General features: G+C 40.2%; 1 protein-coding gene across 1 annotated transcript in view; it reads left to right on the top strand.

Moving 5' to 3' along the window:
* The window catches only part of NAF1 (nuclear assembly factor 1 ribonucleoprotein), a gene marked incomplete at its 3' end in the record, with an annotated part of 104,888 nt that overhangs the window by 87,336 nt on the left and 5,216 nt on the right, over positions 1–12,336 (top strand). Inside the window, exons 6-8 of the mRNA XM_019521734.1 lie at positions 2,525–2,576; positions 7,800–7,905; positions 12,064–12,324. Coding sequence (XP_019377279.1) covers positions 2,525–2,576; positions 7,800–7,905; positions 12,064–12,324 — 419 coding nt within the window. The remainder of the gene's footprint in view (positions 1–2,524; positions 2,577–7,799; positions 7,906–12,063; positions 12,325–12,336) is intronic.

Below are 12,336 nucleotides of genomic sequence, written 5' to 3'. Positions count from 1 at the left end.
GGGGGGACCAACAGGCATTGAGGAGTCCCTGTTCCCCCGAGCACTACCAGGAGTGACAAGAAATCAGTTACAAGCTGGCAGAGGGTAGATACAGGCTAGATATCAGGAGGGAGTGGGGCCGGGGCAGTGCAGGGGATACTGTTACGCAAACCTCTTGGGGAGACATGGGTGATATGTGCCCCTAGATCTGCGCATAGGTCAAGGGCAGGCTGCTGCTGTGGGCTGGGGTGGCACCGGGCTCTTTCTAGGGGTGGGGGCAGAGGGGAGGGTTGGGTCAGGTTGTGCTCAGGGTGGGCAACAGTGGTGCTGGGAAGGGGCAATAGGGGGGCTGCAGCTGCCCCAAAATTCACTGTAGCCCCTGATAGCCCCCGCATCCAGCACCACCGCTGTGCACCCAAAGTGCAGCCTGGCCCTGCTTCTGCCGGAAAGAGCCTGGTGCCACGTCAGCCTGCAGCTTCAGACCACCGTTGCCCCATACACAGATATGAGGGTACACACCCGCCATGCCCTCCCAGTGTGTATGTAGTGGTGGGAGCCGCCCCCCAGATGAGCCACTTGCAGCTCTGGCTGTCCAGCACGTGCCGCTGCCCCAGCCCTGCTCCCTCCCTCACTGCTGGGGGCCTCAATCTGCCCTCCCCGCACCCATCACCTCTACCCCTTCCCTCACAACAGACTTACCAGCCAGACCTGGCTGTTCTCCATGCTGCCAAGCTGTGCTCCTGGCTGATACAGTTCAATTTCCTTGTATCGGTGCTGATCTGATATGGAACCAATGTATCAGCGCACCTCTATAAGATACGCTTGTTTCCCGCTCACTCATCTAGTATGTCCCTTAAAGTTATATTTTTTCATGTTTTTTGTGCTTTATTACTGAAATGTTTATGTACTGAGTCTTAACCCAAGTTTAATACTTACCTAGAAATATATAAACAAGGTTGCACAAGATGACTTTTTAAAGAGACCAACGGCTGATAACATTTGGTATGAGAAAGCGGATGCACCTTAATGACATCACGTAGTAGTCGCTCAAAACGAGTTGTGGTTCCTTCAAACTGTGATTTTCAGAAGGCAGGAATGACCTTTTACCTAGTTCTTTGAATCTCTTTGTGAATTAGTACTATGCTTCAAGAAAAAGCAATGCATGAAATTCACATTCTTGAGTTGGTTTTGTTTGCAACTGAAGTTTTTGCAGTGATATTTACATAACAGTTCCATTTGTAAAAGACTTGCGTAAAGATCATGTTTAATTTTTTGGAATTGCAGGTAAATATATAGTAAGGGTACACACTTCAGTTGAAGTATTCTTGCAGAAGCTTCCTATGTTAAAATATTTATTTGACTGGATACTGATTTCATGAACTTAAAGTACTGCTACCAAGGAAATCTCTTCCCCCACTCCCCGCAACCCCCCCCCACCTGAGATTGGTTAATGGAATTTCAGTTTTTGTTCTTTCAGTTTGATTGCTTAGACAATTTGAGTTAAATGCATTTAATCTAGGTGTCTTATTGCTCATCTTATGTCTGTTAAACAAGAAATGTTGCCTAAGTTCCCTGAAGGAAGTTTAGAGTTAAATGAGTGTAGGCTTGATTATTGCATCCTGTTACAGTTAAATCTTTGTTATCTGGCACTTAAGTAACTGGAAATTGTATTAAATGGAATTTTTGGTCGGGGGGGAGTTTGCATGTGGTGGCAGCTGCTGCCATTGCCCCCCATCTCCCTTTCACTTCACTCCATGTAATCTCAAAACCCATGTTGGGTTATTTCACATAACCGGAATTTTTATATAACTGTCAATCCCCTTACCCCGGGGATGCCGGATAATGAAGATTTTACTGTAATATATAAGTAAAGGTATTTGAGAGATCTGAAAATTATTTCAAACTATGGGTCTGTAAAACCTCCCATCTGCCAGAACACTTGTGTGTAGATCCTGGTAACAGGAAGGAAGTGTGATTGAGAATTGGCATCAAGACATAGCTTGTCCATCTGACTTTTGAAGTAAAAGGAAGTGCAATTATATTTGTGAATGAAATTGCCATAAAGGTGAGACGTTGCCTAGACAGACCCATATTGAAGTTGTTTTCACTTGTGTGTTCCTCCAAATTATGCTTTCTCATCATGAAATAGGCCCTTAGGAAGAAGATGCACCTTATTGCAGCATAGCAGTTTGGCCTCAAAAAGAGAGGGTTGTTTTGGTTTTTTTTTGTAAGTACTCAGCAAAATGAATGGCTAGTTATATGTAACTCTTACCTTTCATTCATTCAAAGTAGAACATGGGAAATTGTTCATAGGATTGGTTTGAGATAAGATATTTATTTAGAAAATGTGTTTAAATAAAATGTCTCTTTCAAACTTAGAACATTTTTTGAAATCATCTAAAAAATTCTTCGTGGTGTTAGAGCTCTCAAAGCAGTGCTGTTACAGTATTTTTGTAGAGCATTTATCTGTGTTCAAGTAACGATTTGGATTCATTTGCAGTGAATTACTGTTTAAATTACTTAACATGTCTGTCTAATCTTTTAGGGAAAAAGGATCTGATGCTTCATGGTTGCATGACCAAGAGCCACCACCTGAGGTATGTGTAGCTCATTTGATTGGTTTGTTTCAGTCTTACACGTTATACTCACAGTTTGATTTAACTAGCACCTTGCTTAAGATGCAGCCTAGTTTTTGGGTTTCTTTGTCTTCTGTTAAGAAAGTGATCTGTTTTCCTTAAGACATAGCCCTCTACCAATATGGACTGTTTATAGAACACCTTTTCCTACTTGCTTCTGGAAATAGAAATACACATTTCCTAGCATTTTAGAGCTAGATTTTTCTAGTGGTCCCAACATCCTGCCTCTAGCAGCAGAGGTAGCAGCTTATCTCAAATTTTTGATTGATGCATGGTTCCTACTGTAATTTGGCTTCTGCCATGCCTCCATTCTACGAAAAGCAATTTAGACTGTAAACTGAGAATTTAAAGAATATGAAGAGCCACCAGTTGTCAAGAAAAGCTTTTCTTGACTGGCTTTATGCAAGCTGCCAGTATATAGCTAGGTGACACATTAGGTATACTGCATGGCAGATCTTTTCTAATTTTTTTTTTAGTCAGCTTCTTTGCAAAAGAAGGGGTGGTGCATATCATCACGGACTCTTTAGAACATTGGATTCTGAAACTTATGTCAGTTTACTTTTGTAGTACAAGGGCTCCATGTCAGACAGGTCTGCAGGATCAAGTAGGCAAAATCAGCTGCTTTACTCCCATGTCATATTTACTTCAAGATCAGCTTATGAAGATTGTTGTCTCTTCACAATGTACATCTGGTTTCTTGGAAGCCAGTGCTCTTTAATTCTACTTTATTCTACTTTAATATCATTCTGTCTTATGGAGCTCCATATATGGAAAGCTCTCATCTTTTTTTCAGGCAGGCATCAGGTCAGTATACTAATATGATATTTAAATACTTGATTCTTCGCTGTCTGAAGATGTCTGAAACCACTTGCCCCTGCTGCAAGCTGCTGCCTCTTCACAATTTGTTGCTAAAAAATAAGTCCTAAGCAATATATTGGATTGTGAAAGAGAATGTATTATGAGGTTATTCATAAGACTTGCTTATTCAGTATCATACATAACTTAAAATCTCAATAAGCTTTCAAACAGCATCCAAAGTTCCAAGTAGGAAGTGGCTTGCAGGTAGTCTCCTGAATGTCAAAAATGAAAGATTAAAAAAAAATAAATAAAATTGGAGTTTCTTGCTTGAGCTGTTTGAGCATCTCTAATAGCTGAATGAATCAAAGTTTCCTAGGATGCTGCCATCAACTGCATGGATTAATTTTGGCATTGTTACTTATTCCAGTATACAACTTAGCATTAATATTCATCCCAACATTTTGATGGCTTATTTAAAAATACAATCAATGAATTGAGTCCACAAAAGATTATTTTGATCTTATTAGCCTAAACAGCTAATAAGGCTGCTTGGGCTTTTTCTATGCTGATAAAAGAGTATACTCACCTTCTGTTGTTAATTTACTCAATTTTTGTATACTAACACATCCAAAAGGCTTGCTCAGGCTGAGGTTTGCTGTCCACAGGATATAGTTCTTCATCGCTGATGTTGAAAATCTGACAAGTTTATCATGCAAAAGTGAAAAGTATTGTGAAGGTTTTCAAAAACAAATAGCAGCTGCTGGATTTCACCATGAGTTAATACATCACTGAGTTATATGAACACAGAGTTAGGCTTGTGATCTTTGGCTAAATCTCTCAAAAATGTCTGAATAGGCATTTTCAGTCGGTTGCTGTTAAAAACGATGCGGTTGGATTTTGCTCCCATGTAATCTACATTAACATTATCAGTAATGTCATACGTGGAAAAACTCAAAATTAATTAATTTCACTGCTTGAATATGGAAAATGTTAGTCTGAGTTCCTGAGCTTTAGGAAACCTTTATGAGAATACTTAGCCAAGATAATAAAGAAAATAGTATTACAACAAATCAAGTGGAGGATCACTACTTTACGTAATGGTGCCTGCCTAGATGTAAGAGTCAGTGATGATAGTATTGCTTGTCATAAGATGCTGGAGTCCATAGCTGCTGAAGTTCCTATTTTCATTCCTTCTTAGTGTGGTGACAATGTCAGGAACATGCATTGATAAGAGGGAGAAAGTCAGGAAAGGAGGATTTTGATATCGAGGAGCTAAAGCTACAAAAAGAAAACTTGTTACTGATAGTAACTGGGTGCATCTACATGTCCAGTTAATGCGACTGAATAAACTCTGGTGGAATTTGAACCAGAGTAATCTAATCCTGACATCACTGTCAACACGTGCATTTAAGTGCAGTAATTTACTCTACCATCCAATAGTATCTGTGTCTGATGGGACCGTCTGACACCAGAGTAAATTAATATACTATGCCCCAATTGCAGTGCACATGTAGATGGTGACACTTTGTACTGTGCAGTAAATTGGTCTACTGTGCAATAAAGCACATGTGTAGATGTACCCACTGAGTGTATAATAGGATGGGTTAATATAGATGAGCCCTATTTCTTGTATTCTTCCTAAGCATCTTTTACTTAACTGTGTGCAAGCAGCATGCTGGATTAGATGAAACTATAGTCTGCCTTTGTGTGGTAGTTTCTTATGTACTGTGTTCAACCATGCTTCTAAGACATTTTTTGAACCATCCTGTGAGGCCCAAAATCTTGGTTCAAGCTTATAGTGGCTGTTAGAAATTTTTTTAAGGATATATAAATAAGTGCTTCTGGTGGAGGTAGCAAATTTATAAGGGCACACGCATGCATGTAGGAATGTTTGTAATGTTGCCACTTCCATTAGTTCTGTTTATTCCTAGCCATTGGAGATCTAGAGAGACTGGTTTTACCTTGCTTAATAATAGGTCTTGGGTCATGATTTTTAGCAATTAAGAATATTTTTTACATGGGTACTTACTTGCCTGATGTTTCCACGCCTGCTCCTCCCCAAGGAAGTATTGTGGGAGTTTGGCTTCTGAAAGTCAGTATTTCAGTAGCCATATAGCATTGATTTTTGGATATAATTATATAGCCCAACCCACTTATCTTTTTGCAAGTATTGAATCAATATTCCTGCTTGTAGAAGGGACTTCTTTGCCATCCTCCACAGCTTTGAAAAACCTTGGGGGGATGGGAGAGAAATTCAGTGGGATCATGCCAGCTTGCTTTCTCCCAGCAATGAAAGAGAGCTGTATGTCCATAGCAACTTTTTTTTTTTTTTAATTGGCCGCCTGTGGATGCAATTCTTCCCAAGTCTAGAATGACTTCACTGGGTTTATGGACCAGACTTTCATGAATGTTAAATTTTATGCAAGTTTCCTGAAGTCAGACCTAGGGCCCGTCTACACATGCAGGTAAAGACTGTGTGACCTGATCAACACAATCATGCCTCCTGCCATGCCACACGTGCATGGCAGGAGGCATGATTATGGGATCACACATTAGATCCTATCACGCCTTGTTTGCTGGTTGAGGAGGGTTCTGGGCTTTCCCTGCACTAGCAAGAAGCAAGCTGGTGCCCCATCCACCACTGTGACTGGGAGATGAGCTGCTGTTATCTCCTAGCCCTGGGAATGCTTGAAGTCCCTGGGGCTGGGAGACCACAGCTACTGACTTCTCCCAGTGCTGGAGGCGTGTGAAGTCCTTGAGGTTGGGAGACCATAGCAAAGCCCCTTCCTTTAAGAACTGAAAAAGCAACATCAAGGGTGATAGAATGTTTAGTTGCTTCCCATGGCACTGCTGGCTCCCAGGCAATGCAGGTTACTGGGTTGGTTCTCTTTTTGGATAGGTCTTCTGCCAGGAAGCACACTCCCACCCACCTGTTCTCTGTAAATGCCAGTCTGTGAATGAACCCAGCATGCTTGAACCATAAGCTCACTGGCTCATCATGGGACTTGCATGATGGCATCTTGGCTATTCACTTTTTATAGCAACAAATGAAATAAACATCCTCTGCAATGCTAGGAGGGAGCAGCAACTCTTCCAGAATCCATCCTTTCATAGCATCAAATGAAAATCTCTAAGCCACAGGAGGTCCTTCTTAAACTAGTAGGTCTCAAGAAATTTTCTATTCCACTTGCTTAATGTAAGGATTTTAAAGAGCTATCATCTGAGAGGAATCACTGAAAGGTTTCCTCATAGATAAATGCTAGGTGATACTCCTTATGGTTCATTTATTATTATCATGTGGAATTATAAAGTAAACTATTTATTAACAAAGGCTTTTAAGAGAAATATAAGCCCATTTTTCTACAATTGTTAATATAATTTTTTAGCATAGCAGCAAAATGATTTGTTGTTCTTTTTGGAGTCTAAGGCATTGAATCAATTCTCCAAGGACTCATTATACTACAAGACTTTGACTTTCTTCTTATTAATATTGATGTAAATTAATGTTGTTAGCCACAATTCAAAATATAGCAGATCCAAAGTTAATTGGAGGAAAACTGATGCTGTAGTATTTAGTGCACTGTAGAAATGGAAAATATTTTTTAAAAATGAATGTTATATATTTTTTTTAAGAGAGGGATTCTTCCTATTACTCAGCCTTTAGTGATAGATAGTACTTCTTAAAACCAGAGCTGCCAGTGTTAAACTTTTTACAGAATGTATTTATCTGTTGTGCATAATGAGTTAAGCAAGAGATATCAAATTAAATGCAGTGGTATTTTCTTTCTTTTTTGTGTTGCTTATTGTTTCTTAACATTTCTTTTTTATTACTTTTCAAAGCTGGATATACAAAATGCATAACAGTCACTTTTTCTCTTTTTGCCACTAATCAGTTGAAAAATATACATTTTCCTTATGTATATAATATGGTACATATGTTTAATTTGGTTCAATGGGTTAGATGTAATGGAGAGAAAAAATTAATCTTGCTTCCTCAATCATGATGAAAGGATTTTTGGAATGCGCTGGCCAAATTGCAATTTCTGGAAGGCTAATTCTGTTGTGTACTACTAGGTGATCTTTTTTGCATTCAATTCATTAATTCTTAACGAGCAAAAAATATATTTTAAGCAACATTCAAGTGAATCATAATTTAAAGTAAGAGTACAAAGGTTGTGAGTCGAGCACTCAAACTAGTAAATGCTAGAATAGAACTAAAATGCCCATGTAATCATAATTTTATTCCATTGCACACCTGCATAATGATGCATTATTTAATCACTTGAGCATACACTTGCCTGCAGGACCTGTAAAGTATCTTAAAAGGCTGATTCTTGAACATAAAACAAGTTTTTGATAAGTACAATCTGTCTGTTCACTTGTTAGGCCTTAGATTTCAGTGATGATGAAAAAGAGAGAGAAGCAAAACAGAAGAAAAAGAAACCTCAGAATCAAGGAAGAAAGAAGTCCAGATCTGATATGAATGAATCAAGTGAGTAACTGTTATAGGAACAATTAACAATAGTTCCCAAAACTAAATAGGAATTGCATAATGGTGATCACTTGTTAAATCTATCTTAATACAACATTTGAGTCTTTGTACATTTCATCAGTACTTTTTAAAATGATAATTAGAAATGCCTGAGGGTACTTTTCTTAATCTTGGACTAATTAATTGAGAAAGGGAAGGTTGCTTATCTGTAATTAAAAATAAGTACACTAATTAGTTTTATGGGGAGCTTTAATTATTTTGCTAAATGAACATTTATCTCTGTAACTGGTTAACTTTAGTGCCAGCAGTGAGTAAGCTACATATTCTAAATCATCCATTTACCTATCATCCAATACTTCCCTTGGTCTAATGGCCTTCTTTGGAATGTAGTTCATTTATTTGTTCTGTCCCTGACTGAATGATAAAGGCAGCTGTCTCTCTTTCTTAAAAAAGAGGATTGTTAATAGCCTAGCTTAGACAACACACGTCAAAATCTGCATGTTCCTCATAGAGTCCCATGGCTCAATGCAGAGTCATTGAAAACAGGGACAACCTGACCAAAGTCTTCATGAATGGAACACATTTTCTTAGATTGTGATGTTTCAATTGAGGACTGATAGGTTTTTAAATTGTATTTGGCAAGTGAACCTACAGAATATTACTTTGTTTTTTGTGTAGTGGTTCTTTTCTATTCTAGTTCATGTAGATTTGTTTATAAATCCTACAAATATATTGATTATTCCAGGAAAAGTATCTGCTTTTCTTCTGTTTTATAACTAATTATAGAAACTGAGTTGATTAGGATTTTGGAATAACTGACGCACGCACTTCTGTATTGGACAATTAATTTTGATCATAGAAATTCTCCAAACCTTACTGTAACTGTCAAAAATATTGGTTACATTTATCCTTAATACACTGGTATGGTACTTGCCTCAAATTTGAAAGTTTTTGATCATTTTTGAGACAAAGCTATGCATGCATACTCTCAGTAAATTACAATAATGAATCGCTGGCATGCAAATGCAAGTATTTTGCATAAGTATTTGATTAAAAATTGAAAATGACTGGGTGATTATATGGAAAATACAGTGGAATCTGTCTAGGATGGGATCACACTGGACCAGAAAAAGGTTTTGGTTTAAACAGGTTTCCATCTTATAAGGGAAGCAGAGGTGTCTGTATCCCATGGCCCCCTGATAGCTCATCCAGGAGCAAGCTGTCAGTGACCCTGCTCCTTTCCTGGTACCCACCAATTGGCTAATCAGTGGGACTGGGCAGGGGTTGCCTCTGTTCTTAACCGGGGGCTGCCCCCTCCACTGTCCCACAATCCCAGTCTGCTGAGGGTGGTGCAGGGGGTCTGTCGGAATGGCATGGCCAGCAGAGTTTCAGGCATGCAGAACACCTGGGGATAGCCTTAGTTGGATAGCAAGGATGGAGGGGTTGCCTGCAAGTGATGGTGGGGTGTGGGGTCTTTGTTCCTTGATCAGCTTCATCACCCTTGCCTCTGTCCAAACAGCTGCAAGCAACTTGCAGGCTCATCTTTTTCTTGTTGCTGCTTGGAGCAGCTTGAGGACAGGGCAGCTTGCAGATTGCCTTGTTTGTACTGCCACCCGGAGGAAATGAGGGTAGGTCTGCTGTGTTGTCACCAGGTGCACCCAGGTTGGAAAATGGGTGCTTCCCAGTAGGGCTGTGCGAAATATCGCCACCAGTTCTGTTTCGACCTGTTTTGAGGTTGAAACAGCAAAATCGAAATGAAACAGATATGGTCGAAACAGCCTTGAAACAAAACAAGGCAAGTCGAAACATTTCGCCGTTTCAGTGCTGTTTCAACGTTTCACCAATAAGTTATAATGGGAAAGGTTGAAACAGCCTATAACTTTGTCATTTCTGGCCAGATTTTGATAAAACTTGCAGAAATGGTAGCCCCTTCTGAGGGCATAAAGTGTGCCAAGTTTCAAGAAGATAGGTGCAGGGGGTTTGGAGAAACTGCACCCCAGTCTTGAGAGCCAGATTTGTGTCGTGTATATATTAAGCCACAGCCGGGTTAAAACTACAGGAGTGCTAGCCCCTCCTGAGGCCACAAATCCTGCAACATTTCAAGGAGATAGGTGCAGGGGGTTTGGAGAAACAGCTTCCCAAAATCCTGAAAACAAAACTTATGTCATGTGTATGTGTTAAGCTACAGTGGGGTCAAAACTGCAGGCATGCTAGCCCCTGCTGAGGTCACAAAGCCTGCCAAGTTTCAAGGAGATAGGTGCAGAGGTTTGGGGAAACTGTACCTCAAGCTGCAGATGAGCAAAACTTGTGACATGGGTGACACTGTTTGTGTTAAGGTGCAGCAGGGTGAAAGCTGCTGGCCTGCTAGCCCCTGCTGAGGCCACAAAAGGCACCCTTGAGGAAAACTAGGAGTAATGGTCACAAACTCCTGGAAGATCGTTTCAGGCTCAGCATCAGGAAAAACTGCTTCACAGCTAGGGTGTCCAGACTGTAACCATTACTTGTAGTTTTCCCCAAGGGTGCCCTGTTCACCAAGTCCTGATGTACGCTTCCGATGTAGTGGCAAGCTGCTGCCAGGTCCCCTCTCGGCCTTCTCTTTTTCAGGCTGAGGAGTCCCGGATCACTCAGTCTTTCCTTGTATGGCTTGCCGTGCAAGTCTCTGATCGTATGAGTGGCCCTTCTTTGGACTCTCTCAAGCTTTACCATGTCCTTGTTGAGGTGTGGAGCCCAGAACTGGACACAGTACTCCAGCTCTACCTGTCTTTTTGAAACTTGGCATGAGTCATGCCCTCAGGAGGGGCTACCATTCCTGCAAGTTTCATCCAAATCTGGCCAGAAACAGCAACTTTATAGCCTGTTTTGACTAGTCCCATTATATCCTATGGGCGAAATGTTGAAATGGGGTCGAAACAGCAAAACGTTTTGATGGAATGAAATGGAACAGCGGTTTCAACTCGAAACAAAAATTGAAACAAAACACTGTTCTGTCTAAATGCTGGTCAAAACGGAAAGCTTCCGTTTTGCACAGCCCTACTTCCCAGTCCTCGGGTTGTCAGAAGTCCCTTTGCAATGCCCAGTGCATGAGCAGTCTGGGACTAGAAAGCAGCTTCTCAGGCTGTTCGTGTTCCTGGAAGTTTAAAGGGTGGTGGGCAGGCAGCCCAGGACCAGGGCTGTACGCCAGACGTCTGGGGGTAGTAGATTTCCCGCATAGGATATTACAGGTTCCCTCCTAGAAGGATTTCAAAGCTGAAAGCCTGCCAAAAAACCTTTCTGCTTCCATGTTAGGTAAGTTTCTAGCTCATACAGATTAAATGCAGTTAATTTGCAATAAGGTGTGCCAGGACCATAGGCATCTTCTGGTTTTTACAGATTCCATCTCCATGTCACTGTTATGTATTTTTGTTTACCCCCAGTATGATTCATTTAAGAATTTAGCATGATGCAAAATATTTTTGCACTGAATTGTAGGGTACAAAGTGGCAGTGCAGTTCATACAAGGATTGCATATGTGTTCATTACTAAACAGTAGATGCTGCAAAAAACAGATTACCTGGAAGTTTAATTTTGAGATTCTTGAGCTTGATTGTCCAGACATCCTGATTCATTTTCAGTAGAATAAATTAACTTTTTATTATTTAAAGCTTAACTGATCATCTATGATGAGTCAAGACATACATCTTTAAAACCTCAGAGCTTTTCTCTTTATTTTTATTTTTATTTTTTTTGTAACAAAACTATGATCTCAAAACTTCACTGGTGCTTACTTGGAAGCAGTCATTTTAAAGTAAATATAGTAAAACCATTGGCTTCTCCTGGGATGAGAAGTGTAAATTTTTCATTGTTAAACTCAAGAGTCTTATATTGAGCACAAAAGCTCTTGGCTTCTTAATTTACCAAAATAAGTGTCTGAAATTGAACAAACAATGTGATTACATTTCAGGCTATTTCTTAATTTCCTCTTTTTAAAGAAAATCTGGAATACGTCAGTTCATAAACATCAAGCATATTGTATCCCTACATTTTAAGATTTTTTAAGTGTGTGTGTGTGTGTGAGATCAGGATTGGAGCAAGAGGAGAGGGGCAGGGGGGACCTATCTTGGAAAGATTTTAAAGACTAAGCTGTGTTGGAAATAAGGTAATCTTGTGGGTATTTTTAAGGTGAGAAAAATGGAGTTCAGTGTCCTCCTGCGGAGCAGCCTACCTCAAGTTATTCAAGATTATATTGTGGCAGAGAATTCTCACGAGGGAGAGGTCCTCGTTTGTTTCATCCTCCACACTTCTTGAGACCACAACTGAGACCTCCACAAGTGAGACCCCCACAGCTGTATTCTCCAGATCACAGGATGCATCAGAAATCTGCCGTGTGTCCCCAGGCAACTGCACAAGACATGATTCAGCACTATCCCTTTCTTCTTCCGCCTCCCCCGCCGC

Source organism: Gavialis gangeticus, unplaced genomic scaffold, assembly GCF_001723915.1.
Source record: "Gavialis gangeticus isolate Ggan-Ray unplaced genomic scaffold, GavGan_comp1, whole genome shotgun sequence".
Lineage (NCBI taxonomy): Eukaryota > Metazoa > Chordata > Crocodylia > Gavialidae > Gavialis > Gavialis gangeticus.
This window is presented reverse-complemented; position numbering and strand designations above follow the sequence as displayed.